This window comes from Oncorhynchus nerka, linkage group LG21 (assembly GCF_034236695.1).
Source record: "Oncorhynchus nerka isolate Pitt River linkage group LG21, Oner_Uvic_2.0, whole genome shotgun sequence".
Classification (NCBI taxonomy): Eukaryota; Metazoa; Chordata; class Actinopteri; order Salmoniformes; family Salmonidae; genus Oncorhynchus; species Oncorhynchus nerka.
In genome coordinates, this window is record NC_088416.1 from 8,651,895 (window position 1) to 8,668,790 (window position 16,896).

At 41.0% G+C, this 16,896-nt stretch overlaps 1 protein-coding gene and 1 long non-coding RNA gene across 7 annotated transcripts in view; both read right to left on the minus strand.

Moving 5' to 3' along the window:
• LOC115103795 (SEC14-like protein 1) overlaps window positions 1–10,398 on the minus strand; it is a 47,708-nt gene extending 37,310 nt beyond the window's left edge. For 2 of the 6 annotated variants that reach the window (XM_029624748.2, XM_029624744.2), the window contains exons 1-3: window positions 9,988–10,398; window positions 9,531–9,561; window positions 4,150–4,239 (exon numbers count right to left, since the gene is read on the minus strand). In XM_029624748.2, coding sequence (XP_029480608.2) covers window positions 4,150–4,239; window positions 9,531–9,536 — 96 coding nt within the window. In that variant the 5' untranslated portion in view covers window positions 9,537–9,561; window positions 9,988–10,398. The remainder of the gene's footprint in view (window positions 1–4,149; window positions 4,240–9,530; window positions 9,562–9,987) is intronic. The other 4 variants (XM_029624749.2, XM_029624746.2, XM_029624747.2 and 1 more) reach the window with 3 other exon arrangements.
• Window positions 10,399–11,998: 1,600 nt separating this feature from the next.
• Window positions 11,999–16,678, minus strand: LOC115103796 (uncharacterized). The gene is made up of 3 exons (XR_003859654.2): window positions 16,501–16,678; window positions 14,914–14,977; window positions 11,999–14,181 (listed from the first exon to the last, which is right to left on the minus strand). It is a non-coding gene; the product is annotated as an uncharacterized LOC115103796 (long non-coding RNA).
• Window positions 16,679–16,896: the final 218 nt, after the last annotated feature.

Consider the following 16,896-nt stretch of genomic DNA (forward strand, 5'->3'; position numbering starts at 1 on the left):
AATGACAGATCTCTTGCGTTAGATTAACCATGACTACTTTTTAGGAAGTGTATACTGGCTACAGCGTCTCATGATGGACAAACAGTACTATTGCAGCTTGTTTTTCAAAGGGTCGCGCGAGCAAAAACATTCGGTTCACCTAGCCGAACTGAAGCCTTAGGGCAGCTCATCCCAGCTCGGATGTCCCTTAGGCAGGGTCATCTACTGTACAAAGCCCCTCAGGCAGCCCAATGTGGTTTTACTGCTATTTCAGTTCAGTCCCCCTCCCCCCCTGCCCCCAGGTGTTGTGCTCCAGCAGCCTCCACTCAGACTATTTATAGGCCCCTGTCCAGTGTTTGCCCACCACTCACCAGGGAGGAGATTTGCCTCTCTTCCTTGCTTTAGTGGAGAAAGCTGATTTGAGGCAGCAAATAGAACCTGAATGCATGGCTACAATAGCTTAACTCAAAATAGTTTATTGAATCACATTCAATTGGAGTGCAGTTAAATTGGATTGAACTGAAACAATGCTTTGATCGCATGTCTTCTAGAAATAGTTACAGGTCTTGAAGTTGGCCGACTTTGATTTCCCAATGGAAATTGAGTAACACCACCTATTAAGTAAAGCAAGACGAGGTGGTTAAGGAAAATGATGAAAACATCTCCTCCTCCTAGCTCTGTGCAACACGGTCATGAAGAAGAAACACTAGTAAGTTAACAGAGAGTTATTCTGATGATAATAATCCACCATAACCCAGTTTAATGTAGTGAACATGTGCCTCCTGGCCTGTAGCCACTGTACTGTGGAGAGGCTGAGGCTGAATAAGCCAGTGTTTTTCCACTGCTCATCTGCCACTGAACCGTTTATTTAGTGAACCCTCAGTGACAGCCCTGCCTGACAGGCCTGTCCTCTAGCTCTGGAGGCTGAGCAAAGAGGCAGAGAGAGATAGGAGGGGGTGCCAAGAGAGGGAGAAAGATGAAGCGAAAGAGAGAACGAAAGAGAAGGACAGTGAGTGCGTTTACATGCACAGCAATATTTTGATATTAAACTGATTAAGATAGTAGGCAGGTTATGCAATAGTCACGTAAACACCTTACTCTGCTTATCTTACATCGGCGTAAGGTCAACATCCATTTAAGTATAGACCGATTACAACACCTGGTTTTAAAATCGGCGTTCCAGCTGTGCATGTACTAGCACCAGCCGAGTGAGCCTCCCTCTTTAGCGCGAGCGAGGTGAGTTTGGAACAGCTGAATGTATGCAAAGTAGTTCAGAATTAAATATGCTTCCCAAAAATAACATGGTCGCTGTGGTAGAATGTTTATTTTGATTGGGGATTTTCTGCATTTATCAGAGTGCCATCAGGTATCCTGATTTCAGATGTGTCCATGTAAGCAGGATTATTAGGGAAATCGTCCATCTTGCAAAGCATGTAAAAACTATTAATCTGAATATCCACAATAAATCACATTATTGCGTGCATGTAAACATACTCATTGAGAAACAGAGAGAGAGAGAGAGAGACTGACTGACAGAGGGGCAGACAGAGAGAGAGGGCAGACAGACGACAGAGAGGGCAGACAGACGACAGAGAGAGGCAGACAGACGACAGAGAGAGGCAGACGCTCCATCTATACTTCCAGTTTTTGTACTGCACACATCCTCATCAGATCTGGGTGAGTGAGTACAACTCTAGCATACTGTAGGAGCCAGAAGAGACACTCACTCACCCACCAAAAGCCTGCACACGTGCTGCATTTTTAAACAGAGGAAACAGACCAGCAACCAATTCAGTAATGGTACTCCTGTTCAACATAACAGTTCCTATCGTTTGCTATTCAGATATTAAAAGGGTTGGTGTAGCGACATAGCTGTCAGTGGTTCTCACAATGGCCTGAGATGGTGTGGGGGTTTGAGTTGTCTACATACTATGGACTGGAAGTGATTTGTGCATCCTGGACTGGACAATTCTTGAGTGGTCTGCTTGGTACAGTACACAAATGACCAGTCAAGAAGACCAGTTGAAGACCATCACAGTATTATGACTGCTGGTGCTTGTTAGACCCAAGCAGCTAGATCGTACGCCACAGTGCAACACAACCACATATCATGTGACACACGTTCAATATGAAGCCAAGGTTGCCCTAATATGGTTTACCAACCATTTCCTCAAGGTGGTCTTGGGGACCTACAGTTGAAGTCGGAAGTTTACATACACCTTATCCAAATACATTTAAACTCAGTTTCACAAATTCCTGACATTTAATCATAGTAAAAATTCCCTGTCTTAGGTCAGTTAGGATGACCACTTTATTTTAAGAATGTGAAAATGTCAGAATAATAGTTGAGAATTATTTATTTCAGCTTTTATTTCTGTCATCACATTCCCAGTGGGTCAGAAGTTTACATTCTACCAAATACTAATTGAGAGTATTTCCTTTAAATTGCTTAACTTGGGTCAAATGTTTTAGGTAGCATTCCACAAGATTTTGGCCCATTCCTCCTGACAGAGCTGGTGTAACTGAGTCAGGTTTGTAGGCCTCCTTGCTCGCACACACTTTCAGTTCTGCCCACAAATGTTCTATAGGAGGTGGTCAGGGGTTTGTGATGGCCACTCCAATACCTTGACTTTGTTGTCCTTAAGCCATTTTGCCACAACTTTGGAAGTGTGCTTGGGGTCAATGTACATTTGGAAGACCCATTTGCGACCAAGCTTTAACTTCCTGACTGATGTCTTGAGATGTTGCATCAATATATCCACATAATTTTCCTGCCTCATGATGCCATCTATTTTGTTAAGTGCATCAGTCCCTACTGCAGCAAAGCACCCCCACAACATGATGCTGCCACCCCCGTGCTTCACAGTTGGGATGCTAATCTTTTTATTGCTAGCCTCCCACTTTTTCCTCCAAACATAACAATGGTCATTATGGCCAAACAGTTCTATTTTTGTTTTATCAGACCAGAGAACATTTCTCCAAAAAGTACGATCTTTGTCCCCATGTGCAGTTGCAAACCGTAGTCTGGCTTTTTTTTAATGCCAGTTTTGGAGCAGTGGCTTCTTACTTGCTGAGCGGCCTTTCAGGTTATGCCGATATAAGGACTCGTTTTACTGTGAATATAGATACTTTTGTACCCGTTTCCTCCAGCATCGTCACAAGGTCCTTTGCTGTTGTTCTGGGATTGATTTGCACTTTTCACACAAAGGTACGTTCATCTCTAGGAGAAAGAATGAGTCTCCTTCCTGAGCAGTATGATGGCTGCGTGGTCCCATGGTGTTTATACTTGCATACCATTGTTTGTACAGATGAACGTGGTACCTTTAGGAGTTTGGAAATTGCTCTCAAGGATGAACCAGACTTGTGAAGATCTACAAAAACAAATTCTGAAGTCTTGGCTGATTTCTATTGATTTTCCCATGATGTCAAGCAAAGAGGCACAGAGTTTGAAGGTAGGCCTTGAAATACATCCACAGGTACCCCTCCAATTGACTCAAATGATGACAATTAGCCTCAGAAGCTTCTAAAGCCATGACATCATTTTCTGGAATTTTCCAAGCTGTTTAAAAGGCACAGTCAACTTAGTGTATGTAAACTTCTGACCCACTGGAATTGTGATACAGTGAATTAATTATAAGGGAAATCATTTGTCTGTAAACAATTGTTGGAAAAATTACTTGTGTCATGCACAAAGTAGATGTCCTAACCAACTTGCCAAAACTATAGTTTAACAAGACATTTGTGGAGTGGTTTAAAAACAAGTTTTAATGACTCCAACCTAAATGTATGTAAACTTCCGACTCCAACTGTATGTAAATGTGATATTTAAAAAAAAAAATCAATATACATTTGCAAACATTTCTAAAAAAACATTTTTTTTGCTTTGTCACTATGGGATATTGTGTGTAGATTGATGAGAATAAACCTATTAGAATAACTGTATTCATTACCAACCGCTACTGCCTGGGTATTTGTTAGACCTAGGCTACATCTCATACAACCATATTGTCAAGTTCAAGTCAATCATATGAAGGCCAAGGTAGTCCTAATGTCGTTACTCACCACTTCCTAGAGGTGGTCTTGGGGACCATTGCATAACCACTACAATACCTCTAATATCTATGTGACGTGTCAATGGAGGTCAAGAGTCTAGGGCAGAGTATCACTTACCTCCATCACCAGCTCAAATGGATGCTTGTACACCCTGATGGGTGACTGATACTTCTGCACCATGGTGGGAACGACTGTGGTACCAACGACCTGAGAGAAAATAATCTGATATTAGAGCTTAATAATAACCTTCATCACACATTTGTCTTGGTGAGAGAAGACAAAATGGGCCAGACCACATTAGACTGGGAGTGTAAAACACAAAGAAAATAGTGCTTGAGGTGGTAAAATGCCAGTATCATTCTGGATGGCCCCGCTGGAAGCATCTGACATGTCATTAAGTAAGCCAGGTTTGTGTGTTTGTGTGTGTAGCAGCTGGCGGGGAGCCCGGAGGACTTGGCAGCTTGTCTGCAGTGATAGCCTGCAGGAAGACACTCTGCTCTGCCATGGGTGAGGAAGCGCATCTCATTGAACTGATCAATGAAGGCAACATTTCGCACCATATAACACATTCAGGAACTGAACTGCATAGCGAACAGAAATTGAGATGGACATGGCCAAATATTGGAATGTCAGGTACTGCCAAGTGCCAACTAGTCACTACCACATGACTGAAACTATTCAGGTAGACCTACAATGATGTGTATGTAAATGTTATGTGGAGCTAGCGGTAGAGCTGAATGCTTGGGAAGTCATTAATACGGCACTACAGCCTATGTAAACGCATGAACGGGTGGTTGGCCGCAGAGACTTGATGAAATACTCGGTAATGTAAAAGGTCAGCAGGGCATTCCAAGAACTTAGTGGTGGTAACCACAGTGCAGACATTGGCAAATACAGTAGGACTAGGCTATAGTCCTGATAGAGCCAACAGATATTGACCCTGAAACCACTGCATGCTAATTTGGAGGTTGGGGGGGGGGTCAAAATGTTAAAACAAGTTTTTTTCCTCCATATATAGACACACCCTGTGTGTTTAAATAAAATCAACTATTGATGCATTGAGCTTGTCTGATGCCTTAAGCACACTGTTTGATGAAAAAGACAAATGACTCAAGAGGGAGCCAGAGATCAAGATAACAACAAACAAAAACTAAACCCGACCATTCTCCCACTGGCTTTCGAAGATTCTGCTATTACTCTCCTGAAGTTACCTGTAATAGGTTGCCGACTCAACGTGTAACCTATCTCATGCGGAATGCCAATTTATCTTACCATTTCTACCCATCTGTGTGCCAGTTATAGTTTTCATGTGCATATTTTCTTGAAACTGTTAATATCAAAATCATTGTCATGTGGTTAATCAAAATGATATCCAAATCTAAATGAAAAATGATACAATCCTAAAAAGTAACTTCTATTGCCATTACCAACTATGTAAAAATTGCCTATAAAGCCAACAAATAAAAACATTGTAGCCTGCAGGTAGAAAATATCCTGATAATAATAAATATACTATAAATCACAGCGTCTGCAATGAACTTGAAACTAGGGATGCACAATATAAAAAAAATTGGTAGACATATCGGAATCAGCCGATATTACCTAAAATAGCCACATTGGTATCGGCCCGATGTGTAGTTTAACGCCGATGTTAAAAACCGATGTCAAAGCTACTGTGCACACCTATATAGGTACATGACACCATGTAAATTTTTTCACTATATGTGCAACACAGCATTCCTAACCTAGCCCACAATGTCTGCTATGTGGATCGAGCAGTCAACAAGTTGGGCAGTCATTTGAAAGAGTAAGAACATTTCAGCAAGAACTCAAAAGGTGAAATCCATTAAAGTCAAGATAATGAAATCCTGGTTGAGAATGGAATGACTGAACACATGAACGAAACAGCACAGAAAGTAAGTGAAAGAAATAGCTTTTGATTATGTTTTACTGGTAATGGGGGAATACATAAATGACAACAAAATAACTTTTTGGTCAGTGTGGTGTGTGTAACCATTATTTAACTAGGCAAGTCCGTTAAGAACAAATTCTTATTTACAATTGTGCACCGCCCTATGGGACTCCCAATCCCGGCCGGATGCGATAAAGCCTGGATTCAAACCAGGGACTGTTGTTAAGCCTCTTGCACTGAGATGCAGTGTCTTAGACCGCGGTGTCCATGTGTGTTAACTATTTAACTGTACTAGAACGCTTAAAAAGGCAGCTAAAATTGTAAATATCGGTATAATTTCTTTTGGCAAGGAAAATATTGGATATCGGCCAAAAATGTCATATAGGTGCATCACTACTTGAAACGTATCAACTATTAACTTATTCTGGGCCTTCAGAGTTTCCTGTGCCAATGAACTCAGGACAGACACAGCTGTAGGCTATTTGCGCAACGGATAAGAAGTCATTAATTAGGCCTATTTCATGACGCTTCCACTGGGTTAGAGCATGACATTTTCCCCCTTTCACGCCAAGTGGTTGTCGAAAGGGAGAAAGCTGGAGTTTAAAGTTAAGTTAAGTTTAAAAAATATACTTTTAGGAACTACTATCATTCTCAATTAATGTAAAAACAGACTTTATTTGCTTGCTGTCTGATGTGAAGAAAACATGACTTTGAGAAGCTCCACAGCTCATTAGCGGTGGTGCGTTAAGCCAATCAGAAATACGATCAGATCCCCAAACGGGCACATTTACAGTTGAAGTCAGAAGTTTACATACACATTAGCCAAATACATTTAAACTCAGTTTTTCACAATGCCTGACATTTAATCCTAGTAAAAATTCCCTGTCTTAGGTCAGTTAGGATCACCACTTTATTTTAAGAATGTGAAATGTCAGAATAATAGGAGAGATAATTATTTATTTCAGCTTGTAATTCTTTCATCACATTTCCAGTGGGTCAGAAGTTTACATACACTCAATTAGTATTTGGTAGCATTGCCTTAATTTAAAAAAAACTTGGGTCAAACGTTACAGGTAGCCTTCCACAAGCTTCCCACAATGAGTTGGGTGAATTTTGGCCCATTCCTCCAGACAGAGCTGGTGTAACTGAGTCAGGTTTGTAGGCCTCCTTGCTCGCATACGCCTTTTCAGTTCTGCCTACAATTTTTTTATGGGATTGATGTCAGGGCTTTGTGACAGAACACGTCTCCTTCCTGAGCAGTATGACGGCTGCGTGGTCCAATGGTGTTAATACTTGTATACTATTGTTTGTACAGTTGAACGTGGTACCTTCAGGCGTTTGGAAATTGCTCCCAAGGATGAACCAGACTTGTGGGAGGCTACAAATCTTTTTCTGAGGTCTTGGCTGATTTCTCCATGATGTCAAGCAAAGAGACACTGAGTTTGAAGGTAGGCATTGAAATGCATCCACAGGTACCCCTCCAATTGACTCAAATGATGTCAAGTAGCCTCAGAAGCTTCTAAAGCCATGACATCATTTTCTGGAATTGTCCAAGCTGTTTAAAGGCAGTCAACTTAGTGTATGTAAACTTCTGACCCACTGGAATTGTGATACAGTGAATTATAAGTGAAATAATCTGTCTGTAAATAATTGTTGGAAAAATAACCTGTGTCATGCAAAGTAGATGTCCTAACAGACTTGCCAAAACTATAGTTTGTTAACAAGAAATTTGTGGAGTGGTTGAAAAACAAGTTTTAATGACTCCAACCTAAGTGTATTTAAACTTCCGACTTCAACTGTATATGCCTACATTTGCACGCACGCCATGTAGCCTATAGGCCTAGTTCTATGTGGAATCAGGTGCATGTCCTTACTCAACATTGACAGGAGCGCTCCAACCAAAAGACAATAACTAAATTGATAAAACTCATAAATGGAATGAAATAAACCAAAACTTGTCTCTCACAAGTGTACCACAGGTTATGCACTCTGCAAACAACATGTTCACTCAGACAATGAGAATAGTCAAAGACTGGAATAATAATACATTGAACGCATTAACAGAAATGACTGGAACCAAACAAACATTGTAGATTAGAAATGATAGGAATTAACAGTAAATGTACTACTAGTGAGCTACTGTATGTAATGGGGAATTGATAGACACTAACAATCAAACAATGAAGTTATGAAACAATCAATGTGCATAAATTGTCAGGAGAGACCACATTCTGGAGAAAGACGTGTAATTCTTCAGGCACTGCATGGTCAATCCAATGTCTGCATTGGCCGTGCAGCATTTACAGTGATACGGCATCAGCAGAAATCAGGACATTCATACTTCTTGTGCTGCACGGAGCAGAAGGACGTGAGTTCGTGTTTATTAAGGGAAGGCCCACCCTAACATAACCGAGCCCTAATCTAGTATAATTCACTCATCTTTGACTCACGTGTCTGACAACTGATAATCGGATAAATTGACACGCTGTACCAAAATAAACTAATGGTGGGACTCAATCGCATTTTCAAAATATCATGCTATAACCCTTCCTTTTACACATACTATACTATACCATACTAGTACGCTAGTATGGATATTTGGACACAGACGTTATCTTGTACGGGTTATGGGTCTTTGGTCATGGAGAAATGTAGGCCCTATAGTAAAAAAAAAAAGGGCCTAAAATTGCCACTTTCATTAGGATTTTCTCAAATGGATTGTGATACAAATGTCAAAAGCATGTCAAACATACTTCCTCCCAAAGTTTGTGAGAATTGCCAGACCAATATGGATACGTTAAATATTTCCGGACTGTCCTGGCGTGGAATCGCCCTGTTGTCTAACAGCTATTGGGTAAGCCAGGGATGTGTTTATTAGGGCCACAACGAGTGCTTCTTATTGGACAGGTTCAGATTGTACTACCTCCCTGTTTCAGACCATTTTCTTACGCATTGTGCCTACTGAACACAACCCAGATCTCAAAACAAAAATCACATTGTGAAATGTAAGTGTTGCTGTAAACCTGTACTGACAAGAACATGTAAAGACAGGCAGAGTACCTGCCCAGTCTTATCACATGGTATACCTTACTTGTCCAGTGTTGTTGATTTATTTAGCGTGCAGATACATGTTATTGAGCAGTAAGTGTTGCTTGACGTTTTCAGCAGCCGTGCCGCAAGGAAGGGACCTTGTGTGATAGGGGTGTTAACACTTGCTACACAGCACTACTTCTGGTAGGTCTGATCCAACCAGGGCGTTAGGGTCAGCTTGAGCCTCCAACGTTTAAGAAACTATAAGCCGCACGTAACGCACTGGACCAGAGCTATACTTCTGAGGGATATGGGGCTTTTCAACTAAAACATCACACTAGCCTGGGTGTCAGTCTGTTTTTTTATTATTTTTATTAGGCATGACAATTTCATAGGAGTTGGCAAGAGAGCAGAAGACTGGCAACAAGGCTACATCTATTCTAGTGTCTGTAAAAGTTCATATTCTACTAGTGAAACTTGGCTATGCCTTTACATTTAGCCAACTATAGGGGTTATTTAGGCTACTTTAAAAAAAAAACAGGTGAACAAGTGTTACCGTCATGTTTCAAAAGAGAGATGATACTTCCCTGTTGAACAAAGATGTAAGTCAAGGAGAAAAGAACAGGTGACATTTCAGAAAGCAAACCACAACACAGGTTCTTTGTTCACTGTTGTCCATTATATCATAGTGATGTCCAGAAGCACTGTAATGCAGTACAAACAAGCTGTGCCAGTGCCACTCAAACACTTATAGCTGAGCCCTTCAGAAATTCAGAACACGCACTCAGTGATGCTCAGTGAGTGACAGTCTCGCTCTCTCGCACACGCTATATACTGTAGCTACAACATATAGAAGCCTATAACATGTTAAGTCGTTAAAAGCATAGTTCAGGTTATTTAGCCTACATTTGAGCTACATTAGCAGGTCATCACAGTACACAATCACTGCAGGCATGTGGCTTGCAGGTAATACGAAATCACACATGTACAACTGAACTATAAATGATACTTACCAGTGAATTAACGGGATATCTTTAGCAATTATTTGCTTCTTTCGATATATTTGGCTCGTACTGTTTAGTCTGGGCAGGGCACTCAAGTACCGTTATACTGTTAATCCATAGTCTTATTTGGTTCCTTTTTCGCCGGTCGGTGACGAACCAGTGCTGAACGTTAGCTAGCGGTTATGCTAGCCAGTTAGCCTTCGACCTGATAACGACAACAGCAGCATTTTAAAAACGCATAGATAGTTAACACAGTGAAAAGATTCCAAATGCCGCTAGCGAGCGAAAAAAAAACAGCCAGCTGAAGGTTTGAGCCGTGAGGACCGGAGAATGACTATTTGAAAGCTGGAGTTTTCGCATTGACAGTTACGCCCCTCCCATTTGGTACGGACCGAGCTCAGCAGTGCCGCGGTGCGGTCCGCTCCGCTCATACAAAACAATTCCACTGCTTCTCCATCCTTTTCATATACGGTTACAATAAAAACAGTTTAAAAAAATATATAATCACTGAATATAAATCAGTTTCTAAATATGTTGACCTATCAGGGAAATAATAGTTGAGTGATGGGACAGAATATTAGAGACGGGAGCTGCCATATGGTGCTTGAAAATGACATGTATGCTACCAGCTCAGCGGTCACAAGATTATTGTAAAATGTCCTTTATACCGTGATGAGAAGAGGATAAAGCTACGTCAGCTTCACTGCTCAGGGAACTGGGCACATGCAAATTTGAAAAAAGTTCTCATGACCATGCATCAATTCATGACATTGGAAATAGGACCATGTGACCTTTGTTAACTGAGCTCTTTCCTCATACTTCCGTTTGCAAAATGAGTGTAATTTACTCTGTGCGGATCCTCTAAAATCCATAATACATTCATAAGATATTTGCCTAATTCTGCACTCAAATATAATCTAAATCCCTGAATCTTGCATAATTTATAAGAGGGCTTTATCCATTTAAAATACAGCATGACATGGCATGCACTTCACAACTCATGAGCACAACTCAGTCTCTAGAATCCATTTACTGGATTTCAGCTTAATTCTGATAAAGTCCATGTGCACGTGCCAGTCTTAAAAATAAAAAGTGGCATAAGTGAGTTGGCAGTACAGTTCATCATAAAGCATGAGTTGAAGGGTCCCCCAAAATGATTACGGTTATAAGATACAATTGCATAAGGAATATGTAATAGGCTGCATTGAGTCAACATTGGGAATTCAATCACCAGTGTACTGTACAGCAAAATGAGTCATGGGATACAAAGGATGAACCATTTGATAAGATAGGTGGAAATCCTGAAAATGCATGATTTAAATTTAAACTTTAATAAACTGTTAATGACATTTTCAATACTAACCCCATTAGCCATGTAATAAGATCTGCTTCCACCGTTGCAATGTCTATCAACATTCCCTTGGATCAATTTAGGACATTATGTCACAGCGTGAACTGTTGCGTGTTACATGTGGAGTCTCACAACTACCCACTTCCCCTAGGGCAGGGCTTCCTGTTGAATAACCAGTTGAGAAGACCAAATCCCAGCAGGGATATTAAGAGGTATGAATAATTTGCATTCAGCCTCAATATGGAAACATTTCACATGGACGTGGAATCATGCACAGAGTTTGGATATTCAATATAAGTAGAACAACTTTAAGATAATCCTCTAAGATCCACACGGGGCAATGTCATTCTATCCTCTCCATTCTGAGTACATAGGGATTTTTAGGTCATATTTCATAACAGTTCCATCAATAACAAGGCTTTCTGGGCATAAGCAGCAGCCTTGGGACAAAGCTTATTCTTCAGGCCATGGAATTACACTAAGTATGCAAGACATTTGGCACAGATGGCTAGTGCTGATAGAATGGAGGCAATCACATTTCAAAGGCAAACTAGTAACATTCAGCCCCAAACCAAAGTCTACCATCAAACCCACTACAGTAGGTGGTGCAAAATGTCTTCATTTGTTTTAATGTTTGCTGTATTAAAAAGGAATAGATTGACATTGGTACAAGTTTGTTTACTAGTTTTATTGATGAATCATGGACAAATGTAAGGCTAAATTAGTTCTGACATCGTGCCACATTAGTTTACGCCACTAAGAGAACAGTATATTCCAGAAATACATTCATACAAATGTGATATGGGCGTTACAGAGCCCCCTGCAAGAGCATTCTCATGCTTATAGCTTGCCATCTTCTCCTTGAGGAAGTGGATAATATCATACTTCACTGAATCTTTGACAAATGGTTCTCCTGATGACAATACACCACTATAGATTACATTTAATCTATTTCTATGAATATACATCAGTCAAAACATCAACGGTTAGTTTGATTCTGCTCCTTCACTCCATCAGGACAAGCGTTGGAACCAGGAAGTGGTACGAAACCTAACATAAGAGAGGAAGTGCATCAACTGATGAGTCAGAACCCACTGGGCTGAAGAGGAGCACAGAGGGGCATCACCTCCTGGGGGTTCAAACAGATGGCGTTGGAAACTTTTTTTCTCCAACAATTCTGAAAAGAGATGCTTTTTAATGAGTTCTATCGCAGACGGTCATAAACAAAAAGCTCCCGGCTGCTATCCAATCAACGCCACATTGACATTAGCATGCTTACCCGACAAAAATATGATTATTTGTCTCAATTGGGTAGCCATTGTTTAGCAAACTGTGCTGCAGCAGACATTCCCTTGATTAATGCATAGAGAATTAAACTAATTTGTTAGTCCCCCCGACCATCATTTTTCATTGGTCAATATATAATTTATATTAAGCCTACTGAGAGTAACATTTAAACCCCAAAAAATCCTGACTACATTTTATGGGGCCCCCTTAGTTGTGTATAAACCATTATTTCACCAGTTATATTGACAAAAAGAACAGGCCCATTTGAAAGCCATAAAAATAAATTACACTTCATTTTTTTAGTAGCTCTCATGCCCCCTACTTTATACCATGGCATTGTTAAATACTCGTTACGGATTGGCTTGAAGGGCATTCTAGAGCGCGCATTATTTCCCTATAACGCACAATACATCAGCACGGTAGAATTCAGTGGCTACAGTTTATTCTTCCATGTTCTCTGTTTGAACTGCTTTTGAAAGTAAAAGACACATTTAAAACATTTTCATAATAGCAAAATAGGACTGCTGGGTTGGTCAGAGATACTTGAGGATAAGGGGAAATTCCATTGGAATCGTATTAACGGCCATTGTGTAAGTTGCCCATGTGTCGTCAATGGGCCGTGCGGTGCTTTCTGGGACAAGGAAAGCTCTCAGGGAGTGAAGGGGAGTCAATGTGGACGAAAACATTAGCATGAATTTCGTCAACAAGTACAACATTACACATTTTTCTCTCGAGATTCAGTAGATTTGGAACACATTTCTCCTGGTAAATGTGCCATATTATAGCCATGGTACAAAACGGATAACCAACGCGGGGGTTCTATGTGTTCGCTGGAAAAATGTTCAGCTCCCTGGGAGGTAAGTTCCACTCCGCTAGCACGTCGCCTTCCACAGAACACATAGCCCCTTGATTATCCCTTATGTAATTGACAAATCTTCATACAAGATGTTGAAAATTGTGGGCGTAGCCTACGAAGCATGACACATGCAATGAGGAAATAAGCTAGGAGTTGCACAATAAACCAACCTCATTTAACCACCATAAAATATATAAGGAAGGGATAAATCTGTTTTCTAAAGACATGTGTGTGCAGTATCATACAAGAGCATCAAACTGCTGTATACATGCTCACACCTGCAACTGCCAGGGAAGGCTTCACAGACCCCCCTGTTATAGTCTAGGTCCAACAAGGCACGCTGCAGCATACGGCCACGACGGCTACACTGCAGCACCTGCCCAAGACCAGATTATCAAAAGCATGCACGTCCAGAACACATTATTCCCTATGTAGTTCACTTATGACCAGAGCCATATGGGCTCAGGTCAAAAGCACTGCATCAAATAGGGAGTCATTTGGGACAGATGCACTATAGGCCAAGCCAATATAGCCTACTTACCAGGTAGGCTAATTACAGCAGAGGTGAGAGGGATCTATTTCTAACAGAAATAGAATCGGTCAATATATTTCTATGCTTTGCCCCTTCATTGTCGTCATGTATCTGGTCTCAAGACGCCCCATCATGTGAGATCATCAAGGACATCGGACACGATGAGTTGCCGACCCACTACAGGTGAGAAACAGAAGATACGTTTTTAGTACAGTAGTTTGCTGATCTGATGAACATTGGTATCATATGTCAGAACGTTCAATTTATAAGACAATATTTGAGCGGTCCCTCATGAGTTTATTGATCTTATTCTAGTGTGCCCTCTACCGGACAACGTTATCACCAACAGGGAAATCTTTGTCACTAGACCACGTGTCAAAGTCATTCCGTTGAGGGACAAGCGCTTGCGGGTTTTCGCTCCGCTCCCGTACTTGCGTGATCAATTCAGCTCATTGATTAGTTTTAAACTCCAGTCACCTGGTTGTTTAGGTCTTTATTGCACACACATTGAAAAGGAAATAAAAAAAGGCATGGAATGAGTTTGACACCCCTGCACTAGACTACTAAACCTGTATATTCTTCTACAGTACCCCTTTCCCACTGAAGTCAGTTGGCAAAAGCCAATCTAGCTTAATTGAATTGTAAATACATCTACAGCATCATCTCAACACAAAAAAAGATAGAAGGGACACTTATTTTATCAACAGACAGAGTTTGTCTGCAGTATCATACAAGAGCATCAAACTGCTGTATACATGCTCACACCTGCAACTGCTTGGGAAGGCTTCACAGAAACCCCCGTTATAGTCTAGGTCCAACAAGGCACGCTGCAGCATACAGCCAAACTGCAGCACCTGCCCAAGACCAGATTGGGATCCATGATCTTGGTACCACAAATAATGTTTGCACCTTTATTGTCAGCATGCATCTCTTGACTTCAAGGACACCGGACTCATTGAGATATGCTGAACCACTACAGGATGGGGAAAGGTAGGAGATCAGTGTTTTAGTAGAGCAGTTTATTGTTGAGATGATAAACATTGGTTTCATATATTAGACAGAATATTCTCTGTCCCTCATGTGTATTGATCTTATCCGAGCATGCACTCCCTCTACTGGACAACAGGTATCATTACCAGCAACAGGGAAATCTTTGTGGCAGTAGACTACTAGCTAAACCTACACTATTTTCTATAGTACCCCTTTGCCACTGAAGTTAGATAGCTGACTAGTGAAAACGAATCTAGTTGAATAGTAAATACATTATAGAATTTTAGATTAACACAAAACAATTGAGGGAAGGGACCGATAATGCTTTGGGACATGTATAAAAATGCCAAGTCGCCTATTATTTTCACTACCATGACTAGAAGAGATTGCTAAGGTAACTGAGCTAAACGACTACCACCCCGTAGCACTCACTTCCGTCATCATGAAGTGCTTTGAGAGACTAGTCAAGGACCATATCACCTCCACCCTACCTGACACCCTAGACCCACTCCAATTTGCTTACCGCCCAAATAGGTCCAGACGATGCAATCTCAACCACACTGCACACTGCCCTAACCCATCTGGACAAGAGGAATACCTATGTGAGAATGCTGTTCATCGACTACAGCTTGGCATTTAACACCATAGTGCCCTCCAAGCTCGTCATCAAGCTCGAGATCCTGGGTCTCGACCCCGCCCGGTGCAACTGGGTACTGGACTTCCTGACGGGCCGCCCCCAGGTGGTGAGGGTAGGCAACAACATCTCCAATCATCTCATATGTATACGTATATACTGTACTCTATATCATCTACTGCATCCTTAAGTAATACATGTATCACTAGCCACTTTAACTATGCCACTTTGTTTACATACTCATCTCATATGTATATACTGCACTCAATACCCTCTACTGTATCTTGCCTATGCCGCTCTGTACCATCACTCATTCATATATCTTTATGTACATATTCTTTATTCCCTTACACTTGTGTCTATAAGGTAGTAGTTTTGGAATTGTTAGCTAGATTACTTGTTGGTTATTACTGCATTGTCGGAACTAGAAGCACAAGCATTTCGCTACACTCGCACTAACATCTGCTAACCATGTGTATGTGACAAATAAAATTGGATTTGAGATTGGTATCTTTGAAAGAGGCGTCTCAAAGGAGTATAGGTGGTTTAAAGTGTTTACGTCAGTCACCAGATTTTAACACGCTGCAGCCTACGGCTATTGATGGCTACACTATATCACCCGTCCAAAACCAGATTTAGCTACACCGTGACAAATGGCACCCTATTTCCTAAGTGCCCTGGTCAAAATAGGGAATAGGGTGACATTTGGAACGGATACACATGTTATAAATACAGTTACCAGAAACAAGTACCCCCTTTTTTTTCTTTACAAATTGGACCCCGTCACTTGTTTGGCCTGCTTGGACGTTTAACAAGCAAAGCTAGCGAACGTTAGCTTTTGACCGGCAGGTTAGCAAGAACATATTTCTTACCATTCGTTTCGGTAATTTCCACCCATGCGAATCATCTCCTTTAGTCAATACATAGCAACATGTAAGGTTTTAACAAAAGTTTTTAAAAAAGGAGCTCCAATTTGCTCGTTTGCCGCCTCAGACGAGGACAAAAATATTTCTTCTTTTGGATTGCTTTGGCGGAGCGCATCCAATTTAAGCTGCATACACTGCCACCTACTGTACTGGAGAGAGACCATTCACGACCTACCTACCTATACTGAACAGAAATATATAAACCCAACATGTAAAGTGTTGGTCCCATTTCATGAACTGAAATAAAATATATCAAAAATGTTCCATACGCACCAAAAGCTTATTTCGCTCAAATGTTGTGCACTAATTTGTTTACATCACTGTAAGTGAGCATTTATCCTT